The following is a 22521-nucleotide window of genomic DNA, read 5'->3' as shown; positions in this document are numbered from 1 at the left end:
CACCAAGTGCTAACAGTCCGTATCTAGATAGTTTTGCTATAGGCCACCAAGTGCTAACAGTCCGTATCTAGATAGTATGTTTGAAATGCTTGATAGTGTGTGTGATGTAAACAGAGAGGTCTACTTTCTTGGGGACCTGAATATTTACTGGTTTTCATCGGTTCAAGGGGAAGCTTCTCACTGTAACCAGTGCCTGTAATCTGGTTTGGGATATTAATCAACCAAGATACTCCACATGTATTGATCACATTTTTATTAATACTGTAGACATTTGTTCTAAAGCTGTATCCTTACCCATTGGATGCAGTGATCACAATATAGTGACTATATCCAGGAAAGACAAAATTCCAAAAGCTGGGCCTAAAATAGTGTTTAAGATCATACAAAAGATTTTGCTGTGTCTCTTATGTGGATGATGTTAAAACTATTTGTTGGTCTGATATGATTCATAAGGAGCATGCAGATGCTGCACTTCATGAATTTATGAAATTGCTTCTTCCAATTATTGATAAACATGCACCTGTTAAGAAACGGACTGTTAGAACTGTTAAGGCTCCATGGCTTGATGAGGAATTGAAAAACTGTATGGCTGAAAGAGACGGGGCAAAAGGAGTGGCTAATACAGGGCCTTTGGAAAGTATGTTAGGTTACAGCTTTTATTCTGAAATGAATTAAATCGTTTTTTCCCTCATCTACACAATTACTCCATAATGACAAAGCAAAAAAACAACAACTGAAATATAACATTTACATAAGTATTCAGACCCTTTACGCAGTACTTTGTTGAAGCACCTATGGCAGCGATTACAGCCTCAAGTGTTCTTGGGTATGATGCTACAAGCTTGGCACACCTGTATTTGGAGAGTTTCTCCCATTCTTCTCTGCAGATCCTCCCAAGCTCTGTCAGGTTGGATGGGGAGCATTGCTGCACAGCTATTTTCAGGTCTCAGAGATGTTCGGTCAGGTTCAAGTCCAGGCTCTGGCGGGGCCACTCAAGGACATTCAGAGACTTGTCCCGAAGGCACTCCTGTGTTGTCTTAGTTGTGTGCTTAGGGTCATGGTCCTGTTGGAAGGTGAACCTTCGCCCCAGTCTGAGGTCCTGAACGCTCTGGAGCAGGTTTTCATCAAGGATCTCTCTGTACTTTGCTCTGTTCATCTTCTCTTCAATCATTACTAGTCTCCCAGTCCCTGCTGCCACCCCCATGCTTCACTGTAGGGATGGATGCAGGTTTCCCCCAGACATGACGCTTGGCATTCAGGCCAAAGAGTTCGATCTTGGTTTTATCAGACCAGAGAATCTTGTTTCTTAAGGTCTGAGAGTCCTTTAGGTGCCTTTTAGCAAACTACAAGCGGGCTGTCATGTGCCTTTGACTGAGGAGTGGCTTCAATCTGGTCACTCTACCATAATTGGTGGAGTGCTGCAGAGATGGTTGTCCTTCTGGAAGGTTCTCCCATCTCCACAGAGGAACTCTAGAGCTCTGTCAGAGTGACCATCGGGTTCTTGGTCACCTCCTTGACCAAGACCCTTCTCCCCTGATTGCTCAGTTTGCCAGGTGGCAAGCTCTAGGAAGAGTTCCAAACTTCTTCCATTTAAGAATGATGGAGGCCACTGTGTTCTTGGGGACCTTCAATGCTGCAGAAATGTGTTGGTACCCTTCCCCAGATCTGTGCCTCGACACAATCCTGTCTAGGGAACTCCTTTGACAATTCCTTTGACCTCATGGCTTGGTTTTTGCTCTGACATGCACTGTCAGCTGTGTGACCTTGTATAGACAGGTGTGTGCCTTTGCAAATCATGCAAAATCAATTGAATTTACCACCGGTGGACTCCAATCAAGTTGTAGAAACATCTAAAGGATGATCAATGGAGACAGGATGCACCTGAGATCAATTTCGAGTCTCATAACAAAGGGTCTGAATACTTATGGTTTTATTTTTATATATATTTGCTAACATTTCTAAAAACCTGTTTTTGCTTATTGGGTATTGTGTGTAGATTGCGGAGGATTTTGTATTTATTTAATCAATTTTAGAATAAGGCTGTAACGTAACAAAATGTGGAAAAAGTCAAGGGGTTTGAATACTTCCCGAAGGCACTGTAGGTCTGGCTGACATACTGCAAATTGAGAAATTATGTGACTAAACTCAAAAAAAGAAAATAAACTGTATTATGAAGCCAAGATCAGTGATATAAAGAATGATGGAAAAAACTTGAGTACTTTAAATGAAATGGGCAGAAAGACAAATTCAACTCAGTAGGCTCTAGTTTTATCTTATCGTGATGATTGTCCAGTCATATGGCCAAGTGCTGCAAAGACCTAGTTAAGCTGCAGCTCGTCCAGAACAGAGCAGCACGTCTTCCTGTTCTTTGTAATCAGAGGGCTAATATAAATACTATGCATGCCAATCTTTGAGTTGAGGAAAGAATGACTGTGTCTCTTCTTGTTTTATAAGTAACATTAATGTATTGGAAATTCCTAATTGTTTGTGTAGTCAACTTACACACAGCACTGACACATACACTTACCCCACCAGACATGCCACCAGGGGTCTTTTCACAGTCCCCAGAACAAATTCAAGGCAATGTACACTATTAAAGAGCCATGAGTGCATGGAACTCCCTTCCATCTTATATAGCGCAAGTGAACAGCAAACCTGGTGTCAAAAAACAAATAAAGCACACCACCTCTCCCCACTGTGACCTACTTGTGTGTATGTACTGACATGTATGTTGAACTGATAGATGCACATGATACATGTTAATGTTTTTAAAAGTATGTAAATTGTAAAGTCTTTTGTCCGTAATGTATTTTCCGTTATACGTCGGACCCCAGTAAGACTAGCTGTCGTCATTGGCGTCGGCTACTGGGGATCCTAACATTTGAGGAGTGGAGTAACAATCTGCAGCAACTGCCTGATGCCATTGCGTCATCATGGACCAACGTCCTCGTGGGAACATTTCTGACACCTTGTAGAATGCCCCAAAGAATTCAGGCTGTTCTGGGGGCAAAGGGGGTCGGATCCGGTACTAGATGGGTGTACCTAATAAACTGGCGGTTGAGTGTAGTAGTGCCAAAGAAGATAAGATCATGTACAACCATTCTTGGAGGAAACAGAAGTTAACTGAAAGATGTCTATTGTTGATGATGGTGTTAAAATAGGTCTTGCCTCTGGATTAATGTACAGTAGAAACACTACAGGACAACGCACTGGCAGTAAATTAACATTTTAATTCACCATCCATATCCACCAGGTAATACATCATATAGTACCAGTTGAATTGTTTTTATGTAATACAATATTAATATGATAGATAACCCTGTAGAATATAAAACTATTTACCACACATCGAAGTAGGAAACAATTCAATAACACACAAATACATCCCTTATCAACTATTCAATTAAGTTAGTTAGGCTACTCTTGAGCATGGTCCTTTGTAGCTCAGTTGGTAGAGCATGGCGTTTAACACCAGGGTAGTGGGTTTGATTCCTGGGACCACCCATATGTAAAATGTATGCTCGCATGACTAAGTCTCTTTGGATAAAACCGTCTTCTAAATGGCATATTATTATTATTACTCTTGTTCCATTACTTAATGGCTTCATTTAAATTATACATAATGTTTTTGGTGAACAGTAGTTGAAAATAGTGTTGTCACTATCATATACAAATCATTCAAATATTCAAATAGACTTAAAGGGTAGAAAGCAGCAGTTTTTACTCAACAAAGTGACAACACAGTGTAGTCAAACTTAGTTGTAGTTACGATCTGGTTAACTATAACTTCCAAAATAGTTATGTTTTGGGGTTTTAAATATGTATTAACTTATTATCGGATATTGTCGAAACTACCCACAATGCACAATTGCCACAGTTATTAAGAGGCTGAGTGTTGGCGGTGGTGAGCTATAATCCAAAATTCACGAGGAAGTGTGATGTAAACCAGCTATCATATTACTCGTGGGGCATTCTGCACATTCAGAATGTGACTTTCTTCAAATCATCCCTGCCTACTCTAATTGTTTAGTACCTCGTCTTTCGTCATTTGTTTTGTCCACTTTTTGGCCTACTGGAGTTTTGTAGCTTTTGTATCCTTGGTTTAGTGCTATCGCGCTAGCTGACTGACATCGGAGTTTGGACTGTGCTGTTATGTTATCATTTCCACCTGCCTGGAGCCTTCCTCTGATCGCCGGCATGTTGACTGTTCCCCTCGACACCTGTGACCTCTGTCACCTATGGAGTGTTGCCTCTGAAATCTATCTACTTTAGATTTCCCCTACTTATATCGCTATTGGATTCACTGATTCTCCCTCTGAAGTGCCTCTCTACCCTGACTCTCGCTTAGTAACTCAGCCACTCTTACCATGAGATGGTAAAGTATTTGCTTGTAAGTTGGCTGAAAACGAGTAGTCATGAATGCACACCGGGTCCTCTATGACAATGTCGCCCCTCAAAAAAACAAACATTTGTCAGACTTCAGAATTCTGATCTGTTTATGTACCGTTAAAAAAGTTTTAAAAATAAAATAAATAAAAAAGTAAAATAGCCTGGGAGTTTATCGGCTTGAATCACTGAAAACAGAAAGAGGATTATTAGATACAGGCTTCTATTTGAGCCAGGTGTCTATTTCACAGATTTTCCTCATTTGCATAGTTATTGGTTTAATTCCAGCAATCACTTCCAGCATTTTAATCAATGTCTTCATTTCCTGCACAAATGTGTTATCATTTACATTGTCACGTTTCTTTTGTCTTAGTATGGCTATATTTCCTCCCCCATAGATCCTTGCCAGAATACGTACAATTATTCTCTTCTTTGACTGTGTATTTTCGGCAGTTCTTACTTTTGCCACTAGAGGGGGGCGAACAGCCAATTTCTGGGGGTCTGTACTCCCGAAGTTGTTGACTTTTTGTGGTTGCCAGTTAGCTAACAGTTCTCAGCTTTTCGCAGCCAATGGCTACCAGCTTATTACTGTCGATAAAAATGGATGATTGATATATATTTTTTTGGAGTCCTTACTGAATTTGTGAAATTTAACAAATCAAACATTAAACCTTGTAAACAATTAATGGCAATTCATGGTAACCTCGTAAACAGCGTTCATTTGCTGAAATGTGTGCCGTTACCCGGCTATTCAAAAGGGAAGGCGGCTATTTGAGACTGCATTTAATTGAACTTTTACGGGAATGACTCCATCAGTTACATGTGGTTATGTTTTTGCTACCTTGACTTTGATAAGCCACAGTTTTAATGTAGACATCTACAATAAAACAATTCCAGTGCACATCAAAAGTTAGTCCTACGGCATCTTGCTTTGCATAATTGTGCACTTCAGGTAAATCTAATGGAGAATGTTAATACATAGGCATGATTAAAAACTCACACACAGAGTGAGAGAGATAGTGTTCAGGGGAAGTGCATCTTGCGTGTCCTCCACAGAGAGACTCTCCTGGACGTGAGGATGTGGGTCATGAGACTGAGCAGCATCAGGAAGATGGTCATGGACATCACAATCACATAGTGGCTGATACTGGAAACAGAGAGATATAGATATTTACACTGCTCAAAAAAATAAAAGGAACACTAACATAATAACACATCCTAGATCTGAATGAATGAAATATTCTTATTAAATACTTTTTTCTTTACATAGTTGAATGTGCTGACAACAAAATCACACAAAAATGATCAATGGAAATCAAATGTATCAACCCATAGAGGTCTGGATTTAGAGTCACACTCAAAATTAAAGTGGAAAACCACACTACAGGCTGATCCAACTTTGATGTAATGTCCTTAAAACAAGTCAAAATGAGGCTCAGTAGTGTGTGTGGCCTCCACGTGCCTGTATGACCTCCCTACAATGCCTGGGCATGCTCCTGATGAGGTGGCGGATGGTCTCCTGAGGGATCTCCTCCCAGACCTGGACTAAAGCATCCGTCAACTCCTGGACAGTCTGTGGTGCAACGTGGCGTTGGTGGATGGAGCGAGACATGATGTCCCAGATGTGCTCATTTGTATTCAGGTCTGGGGAACGGGCGGGCCAGTCCATAGCATCAATACCTTCCTCTTGCAGGAACTGCTGACACACTCCAGCCACATGATGTCTAGCATTGTCTTGCATTAGGAGGAACCCAGGGCCAACCGCACTAGCATATGGTCTCACAAGGGGTCTGAGGATCTCATCTCGGTACCTAATGGCAGTCAGGCTACCTTTGGCGAGCACATGTAGGGCTGTGCGGCCCCCCAAAGAAATGCCACCCCACACCATGACTGACCCACCGCCAAACCGGTCATGCTGGAGGATGTTGCAGGCAGCAGAACGTTCCCCACGGCGTCTCCAGACTGTCACATGTGCTCAGTCTGAACCTGCTTTCATCTGTGAAGAGCACAGGGCGCCAGTGGCGAATTTGCTAATCTTGGTGTTCTCTGGCAAATGCCAAACGTCCTGCACGGTGTTGGGCTGTAAGCACAACCCCCACCTGTGGACGTCGGGCCCTCATACCACCCTCATGGAGTCTGTTTCTGACCGTTTGAGCAGACACATGCACATTTGTGGCCTGCTGGAGGTCATTTTGCAGGGCTCTGGCAGTGTTCCTCCTGCTCCTCCTTGCACAAAGGCGGAGGTAGCGGTCCTGCTGCTGGGTTGTTGCCCTCCTACGGCCTCCTCCACGTCTCCTGATGTACTGGCCTGTCTCCTGGTAGCACCTCCATTCTCTGGACACTACGCTGACAGACACAGTAAACCTTCTTACCACAGCTCGCATTGATGTGCCATCCTGGATGAGCTGCACTACCTGAGCCACTTGTGTGGGTTGTAGACTCCGTCTCATGCTACCACTAGAGTGAAAGCACCGCCAGCATTCAAAAGTGACCAAAACATCAGCCAGGAAGCATAGGAACTGAGAAGTGGTCTGTGGTCACCACCTGCAGAACCACTCCTTTATTGGGAGTGTCTTGCTAATTGCCTATAATTTCCACCTGTTGTCTATTCCATTTGCACAAAAGCATGTGAAATTTATTGTCAATCAGTGTTGCTTCCTAAGTGGACAGTTTGATTTCACAGAAGTGTGATTGACTTGGAGTTACATTGTGCTGTTTAAGTGTTCCCTTTATTTTTTTGAGCAGTGTATATATGGTAAGTAAGTGTGTGTGGATGCTGGTGGGCAAAGATATAGGAGAACAGGCTTGTTGTAAAGGCTGAAATGGAATAAATGGAGAGGTATCAAAACACATTTCCATTCATTACATTGAGCCTGTACTTCTATATCTCCACCCACCAGCCTCCTGACAGTATGGGCTAATTTAATCAATAAGGCCCGAGGGTGTGTGGTACAGTGCATTTGGAAAGTATTCAGAACCCTTGACTCTTTCCACATTGTTACAGCCTTTCTAAAATGAATTAATAAAAAAAAAACTCAATCTACACACAATACCCTATAATGACAAAGCAAAAACAGTTTTTTAGAAATACCTTATTTACATAAGTATTTACACCCTTTGCTATGAGACTCGACAATTGAGCTCAGATGCATCCTGTTTCCATTGATCATCCTTGAGATGTTTCTACAACTTGATTGTAGTCCACCTGTGCTACATTCAATTGATTGGACATGATTTGGAAAGGCACACACCTGCCTTATATAAGGTCCCGCAGTTGACCGTGCATTCAGAGCAAAAACCAAGCCATGAGAACAAAGGAATTGTCCGTAGAGCTCTGAGACAGTATTGTGTCGAGGCGCAGGGTACCAACGCATTTCTGCAGCATTGAAGGTCCCTAACAACACAGTGGCCTCCATCATTCTTAAATGCAAGACGTTTGGAACCACCAAGACTTCCTAGAGCTGGCCGTCCGGCCAAACTGAGGAAACGTGGGAGAAGGGCCTTGGTCGGGGAGGTGACCAAGAACCCGATGGTTGCTCCAGAGTTCCTCTGTGGAGATGGGACAACCATCTCTGCAGCACTCCACCAATCAGGCCTTTATGGTAGAGTGGCCAGAGGGAAGCTACTCTTCAGTAAAAGGCACATGACAGCCTGCTTTGAGTTTGCCAAAAGGCACCTAAAGGACTCTGACCATGAGAAACAAGATTCTCTGGTCTGATGAAACCAAGATTGAACTCTTTGGCCTGAATGCCAAGTGTCACGTCTGGAGGAAACCTGGCACCATCCCTACGGTGAAGCATTGTGGTGGCAGCGTCATGCTGTAGGGATGTTTTTCAGCGGCAGGGACTGGGAGACTAGACTGGATCAAGGGAAAGATGAACAGAGCAAAGTACAGAAAGAACCTTGATGAAAACCTGCTCTAGAGCGCTCAAGACCTCGGACTGGGCTGAAGGTTCACCTTCCAACATGACAACGACCCTAAGCACACAGCCAAGACAATGCAGGAGTGGCTTCGGGACAAGTCTCTGAATATCCTTGAGTGGCCCAGCCAGAGCCCAGATTTGAACCCGATGTAGAGTCATACCGAAGATTACTCGAGGCTGTAATCGCTGCCAAAGGTGCTTCAACAAAAAGGACTGAGTAAAGGGTCTGAAAAGTTATGTAAATGTGAGTTGTTTATTAAAGTTGTTTATTTTTAATAAATTGGCAAACAAATATAAAAACCTGTTTTTGCTTTGTCATTATGGTGTATTGTGTGTAGATTGAGGGGAGGGGAGGGGGGGGGGGGGGACAATAATACATTTTAGAATAAGGCTGTAACGGAACAAAATTTTGAAAAATTCAATGGGTTTCCGAATGCACTGTATTTGGTGAATATACCACAGCTAAGAATAAATGTTTTGTCAAACCCATGGTATATGGTCTGATATAGCACGGCTTTCATCCAATCTGCATTCGGGACTCAAACCACCCAGTTTATAAATTAAGCCATAAGACATGCAAAACCTCTCTCTCTGCTGGGTCCTACCTACCTGGTGCCAATGTCCAGCCAGCTCCCATAGTCCTGCACTAGGAAGAAGAAATGCTGGAGGAAAGAGGGATGGAGAGAGAAAGAGAGGAGAACGAGGTAGTGATGGAGAATATGGTGACATTTCCACAGCTTACCATATTGCTAATAGCTGTCTCATTCCTTACCAGAGGCTACCATATTGCTAATAGCTGTCTCATTCCTTACCAGAGGCTACCATATTGCTAATAGCTGTCTCATTCCTTACCAGAGGCTACCATATTGCTAATAGCTGTCTCATTCCTTACCAGAGGCTACCATATTGCTAATAGCGGTCTCATTCCTTACCAGAGGCTTCCATATTGCTAATAGCGGTCTCATTCCTCACCAGAGGCTTCCATATTGCTAATAGCGGTCTCATTCCTTACCAGAGGCTTCCATGTTGCTAATAGCGGTCTCATTCCTTACCAGAGGCTACTATATTGCTAATAGCGGTCTCATTCCTTACCAGAGGCTTCCATATTGCTAATAGCTCTAATAGCTGTCTCATTCCTTATCAGAGGCTTCCATATTGCTAATAGCTGTCTCATTCCTTACCAGATGCTTCCATATTGCTAATAGCGGTCTCATTCCTTACCAGAGCCATCAGGTCAGAAATCACCAGGACAATGAGGAACAGACTGGAAACAAAAGAAGAGAAATTATTAATTCAATAAATGACCCCATGAGCTAATTTCTCAAAATACTGTATGTCTGTATGTGTACTTGATTTTCACATGATGGTACCAAGCTAACTGTTACCTTCTGGAGGAAAGTTGTGTAGAGACCTGGATGGTTTCAAACGTACACATAACGATGATGAATGGGATTATCACCTGTAACAACAACAGTCTCATCTTCACTCTTTTAGGCAATGGACTCCATTGTAAAAGTGTGGGGAGGTTACAACACATTGTGGATTATTTGCAAAGTTGTGATCCGTTTTGTTGACGATATGTATATTTGCTCTGTCAATGTCACTCAGCGAGTTGAGTGAGAGACTACAAGACAATACTACAATCCATAGAGGCATATTGTGTATGCAGACCGATATGTAGACCTAAACGAATGTAACCCACACCTGTTGTTAGAATAGTCATGGTTAACCACAATCTCGTTGGCACCATTATAAGTAGAGTATTGTTTCCTTTTAACATACACTACCGTTCCAAAGTTTGGGGTCACTTAGAAAGGTCCTTGTTTTTGAAAGAAACTTTTTTTGTCCATTAAAATAACATCACATTGATCAGAAATACAGTGTGGACATTGTTAATGTTGTAAATGACTATTGTAGCTGTAAACAGCAGATTTGTTATGGAATATCTACATAGGTGTACAGAGGCCCATTATCAGCAACCATGACTCCTGTGTTCCAATGGCATGTTGTGTTAGCTAATCCAAGTTTATCATTTTAAAAGGCTAATTGATCATTAGAAAACCCTTTTGTAATTATGTTAGCACAGCTGAAAATGGTTGTGCTGATTTAAAGAAGCAATTAAACTGGACTTCTTTAGACTAGTTGAGGCTCAAAATGGCCAGAAACAAATAACTTTCTTCTGAAACGCGTCAGTCTATTCTTGTTCTGAGAAATTAAGGTGATTCCATGCGAGAAATTGCCAAGAAACTGAAGATCTCATACAATGCTGTGTACTACTCCCTTCACAGAACAGCGCAAACTGGCTCTAACCAGAATAGAAAGAGGAGTGGGAGGCCCTGGTGCACAACTGAGCAAGAGAACAAGTACATTAGAGTGTCTAGTTTGAGAAACAGATGCCTCACATGTCCTCAACTGGCAGCTTCATTAAATAGTACCCGCAAAATAACAGTCTCAACACCAACAGTGAAGAGGTGACTCCGGGATGCTGGCCTTCTAGGCAGAGTTCCTCTGTCCAATGTCTATGTTCTTTTGCCAATCTTAATCTTTTATTTTTATTGGCCAGTCTGAGATATGGCTTTTTCTTTGCAACTCTGCCTAGAAGGCCAGCATCCCGGAGTCTACACGGTAGTGTACTTTCATATGGCATGACATTGTAGTGTGGGTGTGTTTGTGTGTGGGGTGTGGTACCTTCCACATCATCAGGCCTCCCATGATAAAGGGGTTGAAGACGGTGAGGAAGCAGTACACTGAGGCTGGATCAAAACTACAGAGAGAGAGTAGGAGGGGGCGGAGAAGGAGAGTAGAGAGAGAGTAGGGGGGGGAGAAGGAGAGTAGAGAGAGAGTAGGAGGGGGGGAGAGTAGAGAGAGAGTAGGAGGGGGGGAGAGTAGAGAGAGAGTAGGAGGGAGGGAGGGGAGAAGGAGAGTAGAGAGAGAGTAGGAGGGAGGGAGGGGGGGAGAAGGAGAGTAGGAGGGAGGGGGGAGCGAGAGAGGGGGGGGAGCGAGAGAGAGGGGGGAGAAGGAGAGTAGAGAGAGAGTAGGAGGGAGGGGGGAGCGAGAGAATAGGAGGGAGGGGGGTAGCGAGAGAGAGGGGGGAGAAGGAGAGCAGAGAGAGAGTAGGAGGGAGGGGGGGAGCGAGAGAGAGGGGGGAGAAGGAGAGTAGAGAGAGAGTAGGAGGGAGGGGGGGAGAAGGAGAGTAGAGAGAGTAGGAGGGAGGGGGGAGAAGGAGAGTAGAGAGAGAGTAGGAGGGAGGGGGGGAGAAGGAGAGTAGAGAGAGTAGGAGGGAGGGGGGGAGAAGGAGAGTAGAGAGAGTAGGAGGGAGGGGGGAGAAGGAGAGTAGAGAGAGAATAGGAGGGAGGGGGGGAGCGAGAGAGAGGGGGAGAAGGAGAGTAGAGAGAGAGTAGGAGGGAGGGGGGAGCGAGAGAATAGGAGGGAGGGGGGAGCGAGAGAGAGGGGGGAGAAGGAGAGCAGAGAGAGAGTAGGAGGGAGGGGGGGAGCGAGGGAGAGCAGAGAGAGAGTAGGAGGGAGGGGGGGAGCGAGAGAGAGGGGGGAGAAGGAGAGTAGAGAGAGAGTAGGTGGGAGGGGAGAGAGAGTAGGAGGGGAGAGGGGGGAGAAGGAGAGTAGAGAGAGAGTAGGAGGGAGGGGGGAGAAGGAGAGTAGAGAGAGAGTAGGAGGGGGGGAGAAGGAGAGTAGAGAGAGAGTAGGAGGGGGGGGGGGGGGGGAGAAGGAGAGTAGAGAGAGAGTAGGAGGGAGGGGGGAGAAGGAGAGTAGAGAGAGAGTAGGAGGGAGGGGAGAGAGAGTAGGAGGGAGGGGGGGAGAGGGGGGAGAAGGAGAGTAGAGAGAGAGTAGGAGGGAGGGGGGGAGGGAGGGGGGGGAGAAGGAGAGTAGAGAGAGAGTAGGAGGGAGGGGAGAGAGAGTAGGAGGGAGGGGGGGAGAGGGGGGAGAAGGAGAGTAGAGAGAGAGTAGGAGGGAGGGGGGAGGGAGGGGGGGAGAAGGAGAGTAGGAGGGAGGGGGGGAGGGAGGGGGGGAGAAGGAGAGTAGGAGGGAGGGGGGGAGGGAGGGAGGGAGGGAGGGGGGGAGAAGGAGAGTAGAGAGAGCGAGAGAAGGGGGTGCAAGAAGAAAGAGGAAGCAAGAACAAAGAGACATAGTAGAGTCGAGAAAAAGAGAACCCAGAGAAAGACAAGAAGGGTTTCAGAGGTCAGATAGTGAAAGAATGTAAATGTGAAAACCAACCTAATGCACTCATGAATAAACCCATATTGGTCCAGAGCCCCTGTCTCCACCATACAATACCTGTTAATGGATGCTATGTTCCCAGTACCAAAGAAGGCTGTAATTATGAAGAAAACCTGACAGCCTAATGTCAAGGAACCAGACAGTGGTTTTACAGAATAGCCAGTAGTTTAGAGAGAGAGAGACGGTCAAAATGCTATTAGTTTGCATAAGGTCAAGAGTGATGTTAGGGTTTGTGCTTAAAAACCAATGTGACGAAATAACACTGTTCTTCTTCTTTAGCCAGCTCAGACAGCAACTACATCAGATAGGGACAACTCTCACCAGGGTTAAACTAGCGCTGCCTATAGGTCATTAACAGTCAGCAGTGTCACCAAGGAAAAGGATACGAAGAAGTAGGATCTTCTGATGTCATCCAGCTTTAGTTGTCTGATCTTGGTGATGTCAATGTTTTCAGAGAAGTCAAGCGTGGACAGCTGAAAAACAATGACACAAATGTATTTCATAATAAAGCCACAATGACTTGATACAGTGTAACACTGCATCGTATAATGCTATACCAGACATTCTACACCAATAAGGTTGTCTTCTATGCTCAGAGGATTAACCATGGCATTGTGCCAAGTGGAGGGACTAGCAGTGGTTCCCGTGTGTACCAGGAAGTAGCTGTATTAGTCGGAGGTGATTAACATGAGACTGGTCCTTGACACAGAGTCAGTGCATAGAAAGTGTATACATTTACATGGCTCCAGTCATTCAGCAGTCACTCTTATCCAGATCAACATGCATTAGGAACATTCAACTAAAGTAGATTGCAAGTAGAACCATTAATCAATAGAAAACAGTAACAGCGTAATGGTTTATACCTCCTGTCTCCCAGAGATACCTTGAGAGAGCATGGCTTCCTGTTCTATGTTGATCCACACAAACATCAGCCAGGACAAGACTGGCGGGAACAGAGCCTCAGACCTGACACACACACGCACAATTAGTACAGGTACGATACCAGCTAATCACCGCAGTGTAAGCTTACACTTGTTGAGCATTGCCTGACTATCTCTTACCCAGTACTCAGTAGTAGGTAGGTGGCTGTGAGGGAGAGGAAGATACTGAGCAGACGATGGAACAGACGAGTAGAACTCAACAAAGGAACAAACAGAGAGGAACCTGGGAGAGAGAGAGATGCCAGTTATCTTTATAAGCCTGGTTATGATGATCATACAGATATTTCAAGGACTTTTATAATAAAGAAAGAGAGAGAGAGAGTTGGTGCCCACCCAGTGTAGTCCAACTGATCATCTGGTTGAGGAGAGGCAGTCCCTGTTTCAGCTGCAGACTGGAGTGAGTGCTGGTGGGCACATAGGCACACACTGCTACATGGAGCATCTATACACATAGAAACAATACTGATTAACACACACAGGCACGTGCACCCACGCACACACACATTTGTTACCTGGAAGATTAAGAGGTAGCGGTCAGTCAGGTGTAGTGTAGTCCGTTTCCGTGCCAACCAGAGGTAAAAGGTGGAAATGAACAGAGAGAGTACACCTGCACAGGTACTACAGAGAGAGGAAAGAAAGAGAGAAAGATATATAATGCTATTTTTATTTTTAAAGAGGGCTAAGAAGCATTGCTGTAATGTTGCAGAGGGGTTAGAATACTTACACCATGTGGATGTTGGCTTCTCTCCCAACAACTGGCATCATGGGAAATGTGGCCAGAAACAAACAACACAGGACCCAGCTCACTGACCTAAACTACAGACAGACAGAGAGAGGACAAAGAGAGAGAGAGAGAGGACAAAGGGAGATATATTTAGAGTGAAAGACAGAGAAAGATATTTAGAGTGAGAGAGAAAAATAAATTAAACATATTTTACAAGTGCTTTGTGCTCCTGCCATATTGCTTGCTATCCTGTCCTTTCAGATTTGTGCACCTCAAAGGGGAAGGACCTAGAGACCAGACTAGTAAAGAACTACAAGCCACTCATTGTCTTACCTTGGCCTTGCTGTAGAGGCCAGAGAGGAGGGGCCAGAGAGAGAGAACAGCCAGGCCTACAGTCAACATGGCCCGATAGAAGAAACTCACCACCTGGAGGAGACAGACACAGTAGCAACTTTTTCCAAGTAGAAATGCAGATTATATTGAATCGAGCCATTAGTGAAATAGTGACCATATGATGGCTGCTTACCAGAAGTTCAATCCCAAATGTGACCAGGGCAAAGTAGCCAAAGCATTTACCCAGTGGTAGTGAACTGTACGAACGAACCAGATCTGTTAGAGTTCCAAACCTGAAACACACACACGTATGGTTGATATCATCAATATAAACACTTTGAGATCATGAAAAATGTAGTGGCATAGAATAGAATGAGTAAAATACCTCCCTTTTATCCATTCAACTCATCAAATGACTTCAAACTGTGTGTGTGTGTGTGTGTGTACTCACTCTTTGAGGACAGAGTACCAGACAGGGACAGGCAGTAGACAGTAGATGTAGTAGGTTACTGGACTTCTCTGGATTATCAGGAACATTCCAATCAGCAGCGTAGCTCCCACACCCATCCACCACAGGGTTTTACCAGACACCTTCAACACACACACACACACACACACACACACACACACACACAGGGTTTTACCAGACACCTTCAACACACACACACACAGGGTTTTACCAGACATCTTCAACACACACACACACACACAGGGTTTTACCAGACACCTTCAATACACACACAGGGTTTTACCAGACACCTTCAACACACACACACACACACACACACACACACACACACACACACACACACAGGGTTTTACCAGACACCTTCAACACACACACAGGGTTTTACCAGACACCTTCAACACACACACACACACACACACACACACACACACACAGGGTTTTACCAGACACCTTCAACACACACACAGGGTTTTACCAGACACCTTCAATACACACACAGGGTTTTACCAGACACCTTCAACACACACACAGGGTTTTACCAGACACCTTCAATACACACACAGGGTTTTACCAGACACCTTCAACACACACACACACACACACACACAGGGTTTTACCAGAAACCTTCAATACACACACACAGGGTTTTACCAGACACCTTCAACACACACACACACAGGGTTTTACCAGAAACCTTCAATACACACACACAGGGTTTTACCAGACACCTTCAACACACACACACACAGGGTTTTACCAGACACCTTCAACACACACACACAGGGTTTTACCAGACACCTTCAACACACACACACACAGGGTTTTACCAGACACCTTCAACACACACACACACACAGGGTTTTACCAGACACCTTCAACACACACACACAGGGTTTTACCAGACACCTTCAACACACACACACACAGGGTTTTACCAGACACCTTCAACACACACACACAGGGTTTTACCAGACACCTTCAACACACACACACAGGGTTTTACCAGACACCTTCAACACACACACACACAGGGTTTTACCAGACACCTTCAACACACACACACACACAGGGTTTTACCAGACACCTTCAACACACACACACAGGGTTTTACCAGACACCTTCAACACACACACACAGGGTTTTACCAGACACCTTCAACACACACACACACACAGGGTTTTACCAGACACCTTCAACACACACACACACACAGGGTTTTACCAGACACCTTCAACACACACACACAGGGTTTTACCAGACACTTTCAACACACACACACACAGGGTTTTACCAGACACCTTCAACACACACACAGGGTTTTACCAGACACCTTCAACACACACACACACAGGGTTTTACCAGACACCTTCAACACACACACAGGGTTGTGAACACACACATTCAGTATCAGCAGAATTATACAGGAGGTGAGGTGTGTGTGCCTGCCTTCATGTGTGCGTCCATGTACTGTGTGTGTGTGTGAGTGTTTGATCACCTGGTCAGTGGGTGTGGGTGGTCTCCTGAGACTGGCGTGTGTCTTCAGTATAACAAGAACCACATAGGAGGTCCAGCCTGTGAAGCCCAACACAACACTACAGCCCAGAAAGAACCGGTCATAGGTGTGGTAGTAGGACAGACCCTCCAACGCATGGCCAATCAGAGACCTGCACAGAGAGATCTGAGAGAGAGGGTGTGGGGGGAGGAGAGAGAACATGCAGTATATTAGCAGCTAGTATCTGTCAGTCATCATGACCAACGTAACCCAAGAAAAAACATAGGCTTTAGCCTTTAGCTCAGTGGGCCACACGGTCTTCAGTTGTACAGATAACTGGGGTTTGATACCCAGTGTACTTACAGCTTCTTCATATTCCTCTAGCTGGATCAAAACCCTGGCCTTGTTGATAAACTCTGCCTGGCGTGACTCTGTCAGCAACCTGAGGGACAGACAGACAGATTGGAGGACACACTGGTTACACACAACTGGTCATGTCACTCTCTTTAGACGAGTTGAACTAGAGAATTACCATTACAGTCAATAGTTCTACCTCTACGGTTGATACTTACTGGTATGGAGTGAAGAGAAAGGACAAAGTTGTTTCCTTTTTCTGAGCCATCTTCACCTGGAAACAGAGGTGAATATTTGAACAAATACACCTGGTTATGTCATGTATAACGTCATCATCTTAACAACATTATTATCCTCCATGTTATATTTCACCTTGAACTGCTCCAGTATCTGGATGGCGTTAGAGTACATACTCTCAGCTTTAAACTGGTCACTGTTGTTCAGGTACTGCAGTGGTAACACACCCTACACAACACACATTACACACACTTTATCAGCATAATAAACGCACTATATACCCAATTCCCTATATCACACACACACTCAATATAGAGAATATGAGATGATGCCTTATCGTCTGCACATATATTTTATTTTGCATCTCAGAGCAGCTCTCGAACCACAGTGCAGATTGTGGTTACTGTATAACAGCTTTTCCACTGACATGTCTCTTCATTATGGTATTCTAAAGATACTGACATGCTGTTATGAGGTGTTACTCACCACAGAGTTGAGAGGAATAGGCACTCCAATAAGAGATGACATCAGTGGCGCTATGTCTGCCTGTAACACACATCTGGCATTAGACTGGGAACAGATTACTGTTGTTTTTGGACTATCTTCAACACATAGAAGAAATACGTGGTTGTGACATCATCAGTCAGCGCCAGATGCGGTGAGGCTACATGGGTGTCTCACCTGATTGACATCAACCCTGCGGAGGCCCTCCAGCTGCCATTCTGACAGAGAAACACCAACAGACACAAGATCACACATTGTGTTATGTCAGCATTATGACCGTTATATACCGGTAGAACAACTGAGGGTTGGAGTAAAGTGTTACAACAGAATAATATAATCTCTGACCTACCTTTTCCCCCTCTAGAAAAGTTGAAAGAAGAGAGGAGAGTAGGAGGACAAACACACACAGACCAATAGTACGGAGTTATAGTACCTTGTAGGTATCCATCGGAGTACTTCTGGGGTTCAGTGACTCTCTGAGCAGTGTGAACCCCAGCTCCCCACACCAACAATGGGGTCAGGGTCTCAGAGGGGTGGCCTGCACCATGGGAGCCTGGAGACACACAGCAATACATTATCTACTACTTCACTACCATGGTGACCACCTTTCTGAGCTAGCTGAAGTCCTACCCCAGTTGGTCATGCCGTGGTCAGAGGTGAACACATAGGCTGTTCTTCCATCGTTGTCAAAAAGGTCCTCGACCATGGAGACCAGCTCTTTCACCCCAGAGTCAACCAGACGTATGTTCTCTAGATATTCCCTTCGCACAACGCACACAAAGGGGATTTTTAAGAGACAAAATCACACAGGGTCATTAGTAGTCTAAATGAGTCTGTGTTTCCTGCCATCCATTGTGTAGACCCCACTATATGCACTAATAGAAATCTGCAGTCCTTTGTTTAAAAGGTACCAGAGAATAATGTATCTCTTGTTTGTACATGGTTTCTGTATATTCTATATATTCCTGTATATCTAGAACGTGATATTTCTGGTCTGTACAGGGTTTCTATCTCACTGTGACATGGGTCTGTGGGCGTGTCCATTGGTGTCAATGCCCAGTAGGTGGAGGAAGAAGACATTCTGATCCTTCTGTAGACTGGACATCAGACTGGAGTTCACCCTGGCAGACTGGAGGAACGACTGAGAGAGAGGAGGTGGGGGATAGAGGCAAATAAGATACAGTGTCTGTACCCCCATGCTGAGACAAACACACACACACCCTGTTCTCATCACCATAAGTACCTTGACTTCATCAAAGACCCAGGTGTCCAGTCTGGAGGCGTCGGTGGAGGCAAAGTCCTCTCTCTCTGCTGGGTAGGTGTAGGTGTACACATGGTCCCCACTGGCACCTGCAGGAGAGGGGGGAAGAAGTGTAGATGGAAATGATGGTAAGAATGATAAAAAGAAAGTGAGAGGGTGGTCGAGAGAGAGAAAGAAAGAGGATTTGTTTATTTCTGATCTAATAAGCCACACACGTGCATGGTGGTGTATCTGTGTTTCTCCTGTATTTGAAATGTTGTGTATTGTACATGTGTTTGTTAACCTTTGGCAAACATGGGCAGGATGTCAGGGCTGCCCCAACACCAGGTGTGTCTGCTCTCATTGAACACGGAGTCAAACTCCACTGGATTCTCCTTCCAGCCTACACACACACGCACACACACACACACACACACACACACACACACACACACACAGAAAATATTATGAACGCAGCATATAACAATAGGGAAATTACACAGTAACAGACTCCGATTTTTTACTTTAAAAAGGTATGTAAAACAATAAACAATAATTGGAAAGTGAAACAAAACATAACTCTTCACAAGGACGAATTTAAACAATTACTTGTAACAATTTCCACAGAAAAAATATATATATTTACTTGAAGAACAGTGCAGATACATACATTTTAAAGTGAAAAATCTGGGTCTCAATGTCACTCTGTTACTGTAGAATTGCCCACTTCCATTAGTAACACGCACGACACACACATGCCGGCACACACAGACACTGACCTTTAGCTACAGCGCTGACATCTTCGTAGAAGCCAGCGATCAAAGCAACGTGTCCAGGTCGAGACTCGGTGGGAACACGAGTGTGTGACACACCCCAACTCCCTGTTTCTTCCATCACACTCCTTCAGAACACACACACACACTGTGAGAAATGCATACGTACACACAACACTGAGTCCACACACACTTCCATACAGCCAGTTAATCTGAGAGAGCTCAGTTACCTTAAGTAAGGAGCCCTGGTGGATCCATTGGCATCAGGCTTATAGAGACTGTCTGCCCTGAGTCCATCTGCAACCACCAGCAGCAGGCGGGAGGCAGGGGGAGGCAGGGGGGACACCTGGGGGGCCATGCCGTGGACCAAGGGCGATGTGAAGTAGATGTCAAATATGGAGATGAAGAAAATGACATGGACCAGAAGCCCAACCAGGAAGAACATTATCATCCTCATGATGAAGACTGGGGGCTGGGGAGACCCCAGAAGTTCTGGAGGGAGGGAGGAATGGATGGAGAGGAACAGAGAGAGCAGAAAATAGCTATTAGATATATACATCAGATAATCTGTTGTGGCCATATGTTTCTGAGTCTGTAAGGTGCTGCCATCCATTCATACTCTAGCTATCGCATTCACTCACTAGAACACAAATGTGTCCCACATGTCAACAACATCAGACCTGCTAAACAAAATAAAAAATCTTACCTTTGAACACTTTCTTGTTTCAAGCCGGTGGCAGATTGGTTACTTTGAATCTTGAATGAATGAGAGTTAAGTCATTCAAACACATACCTGACACTTTTTGCTGTCTAGCGACCCAACTTCACCCATCAACAGACCCTAATTTCAGGTGAACTAAATTAAGAAACACACTTATACAACCTTTAGTACAGTGTGTCAAGCTTATCTACCGGCGCGACGGGCTTAAAAACCTGCTGTCTGTCTTTCTAAGCAGCTTATAAAATAAATCAGTCCACACTAGGACGTTACAGCGCCACTTCCTTGTTGTAAATATGACGTTCCACCTGAGCTACAGCAATGGTCCGTGGGTATTGTAGTTCTACTACTGGCATTTGATTTCGCAGTCGGCTACATAAATGAAATAGATCATATTCGCTATTAGGGATTAACATGGTTATAACTATATAGCAATGGTCCGTCCATCCATCCATGCTTTATTTTAGTGACGGTGAGGAAAGTATCACTTTCCGGCAAGGTTAGCTAGCTGTCAAACCAATGCTGTCAGCTGTCAAAGCTCCTGGCCTGCCCAGTTTCTCCCTAAAAACTCCCGTATCCAATCCAATCCCGCTATTACATGGAGAAGGCGGGTGTTGAAATTACATTCAACCAAACGCTACCCTGAATTCACCCCTTTTCATGTCGATCGAGGAAGGAAGGGTTCAGCCAGCTAGCCTTCTAGCTAGCCATCCGTCCAGGAAGACGAGTCCAATTCTAAGCTAGCTAGCTAGCTTGCTACTCAAATCTTTATAGTAGGAAAATGGCGGCGGGTAACGTCAACCCGTTTAATCTGAGTGATTCTGAAGATGAGGCAGACCAGAGAGCAGAGGACGGTGTTCACATCGAAAAGAGCCCTAACGTTGGAACGCAAGGCCCCTCGTCCAACAACCCATTCTCTCCGCAAGCGGACGCCGAGCCCCCGGCCCTTTTAGTGTCCAGCACCCGGACCAGCCCCAGTGTGGAAGGCATCTCGGTATCGGTCGCAGCTGCGGCTATGACAGTTGCCTTGGCAGAGACCCGGGTCTCGGTAGATGTGATCGCTGCTCAGTTAATACGGGATCATTACATCCTCACGGCCCTTGAGTTTCATACCGAACTGTTGGAATCAGGGAGGGAGCTTCCGCGGTTGCGTGATTATTTCTCCAACCCGGGCAACTTCGAGAGGCAAACCGGCACTCCGCCCGCTTGTAAAGAACAAGGACTGGGACCAGGGGGACCGCTAAGTAAGTAGCTAGCTAGCTATTAGCTAACCTTACTAGCTAACAACCCAATGCATTATAATATAACTAGCTGTGTGCGCTAGTTAGCTCCCTGACAGTATATTATTCAATGGAGAAACAATGCTGGTACACTAACGTTATGGCCTGGTTATACAGAATAAACGACACCCGTCTTTCTCTCTAACTCGCGAACAGTGGAAACTTCACCGTGATCATGATTATTCACTAATCAAGGAGAATAAGCGCACCTACCTTTGTTACCTGCTGTGTGGTGAGTTTCTCCCCTAGCCTAGGTGCCAGCTGGCTTGGAACAGGTGCAACCAGAATAGTAGTGACCATGTATATAACATGGCGACCTGAAAAGGCCTATCAGACATTCATGTGCAAATGATGCCTGGCACCTTCTTTATAGTGTAGTAATTGAGATATTTGCATCATGAAATCATGTAAGCTGCTGCTAAAGATGGCTATACATGGTGCTGTTCCAACACTAACTAGGCCTGTCTCTCTAACTGGCTGTAGCTGTCTGTAGGCCTGGATGGTGGATTTAGGCATCTTGATCATTGTTAGAACCATCATTACATTGGTATTACACAGTGGCACGTGGTATTATGACTCCTCTCTCTGTTCATTCAGCATGACAATGGTAGAAGAGTTGGCTACAGTACATAATACATCCCCCTGGCCTACAGGTTGTAAATAATTATTCCTAGAAGTTTTTCATTTTTTATTTAACCTTTATTTAACTAGGCAAGTCAGTTAAGAACAAATTCTAATTTACAATACTAGCCAAACCCAGACGACGCTGGGCCAATTGTGCGCTGCCCTATGCGTAGATAGAGGTGTGTCCTGTGAGACACACAACACAAACAGTTTGCTGACAAATTGGTGCACCACCACAACTGCTACTGCAACATTAAACCACACATTCAACTGCCCCAAATCTTAGGGCA

General features: G+C 44.8%; 2 protein-coding genes across 29 annotated transcripts in view; one reads left to right on the top strand and one right to left on the bottom strand.

The window, feature by feature from the left end:
- Positions 1-3210: 3210 nt before the first annotated feature.
- pign (phosphatidylinositol glycan anchor biosynthesis, class N) lies at positions 3211-22098 on the bottom strand. The gene is made up of 30 exons (XM_036935104.2): positions 21821-22098; positions 20316-20365; positions 19840-20101; positions 19616-19737; positions 19141-19239; positions 18840-18946; positions 18613-18737; positions 18227-18357; positions 18030-18149; positions 17774-17814; positions 17579-17638; positions 17228-17320; positions 17074-17129; positions 16865-16943; positions 16505-16687; positions 14992-15131; positions 14734-14833; positions 14541-14633; positions 14208-14299; positions 13996-14101; positions 13817-13925; positions 13604-13706; positions 13406-13508; positions 12929-13015; positions 12600-12655; positions 10998-11073; positions 9695-9768; positions 9531-9573; positions 8919-8971; positions 3211-5533 (listed from the first exon to the last, which is right to left on the bottom strand). The coding sequence occupies exons 3-30, from the start codon at positions 20064-20066 to the stop codon at positions 5410-5412; spliced, it is 2802 nt and encodes a 933-aa protein (XP_036790999.2). The 5' UTR covers positions 20067-20101; positions 20316-20365; positions 21821-22098; the 3' UTR covers positions 3211-5409.
- relch (RAB11 binding and LisH domain, coiled-coil and HEAT repeat containing) overlaps positions 20531-22521 on the top strand; it is a 53139-nt gene continuing 51148 nt past the window's right edge. For all 28 annotated transcript variants that reach the window (XR_016484413.1, XR_016484412.1, XR_016484410.1 and 25 more), the window contains exon 1: positions 20531-21571. Coding sequence is in view for 24 of the 28 variants with exons in the window: in XM_090189659.1 (XP_090045785.1) it covers positions 21109-21571 (463 nt within the window). In the remaining 4 variants the exon portion in view is untranslated. The remainder of the gene's footprint in view (positions 21572-22521) is intronic.

The sequence above is a fragment of the Oncorhynchus mykiss genome, chromosome 11, assembly GCF_057628025.1.
Source record: "Oncorhynchus mykiss isolate SJ-2025 chromosome 11, ASM5762802v1, whole genome shotgun sequence".
NCBI classification, from domain to species: Eukaryota; Metazoa; Chordata; class Actinopteri; order Salmoniformes; family Salmonidae; genus Oncorhynchus; species Oncorhynchus mykiss.
The sequence above is the reverse complement of the archived record's forward strand: the minus strand, read 5'-3'. Positions and strand labels throughout refer to the sequence as shown.

What these genes read in the sequence shown, in the direction of transcription:
- pign (XM_036935104.2), bottom strand. Translation starts at nt 20,066, where the DNA reads ATGAGGATGATAATGTTCTTCCTGGTTGGGCTTCTGGTCCATGTCATT. An exon ending in CCTGCCCATGTTTGCCAAAG is followed by an intron (nt 18,947 to 19,140) that starts GTTAACAAACAC and finishes CCTCTCCTGCAG; the next exon opens with GTGCCAGTGGGGACCATGTG. An exon ending in TAGAGGAATATGAAGAAGCT is followed by an intron (nt 16,688 to 16,864) that starts GTAAGTACACTG and finishes CCTCTCTCTCAG; the next exon opens with ATCTCTCTGTGCAGGTCTCT.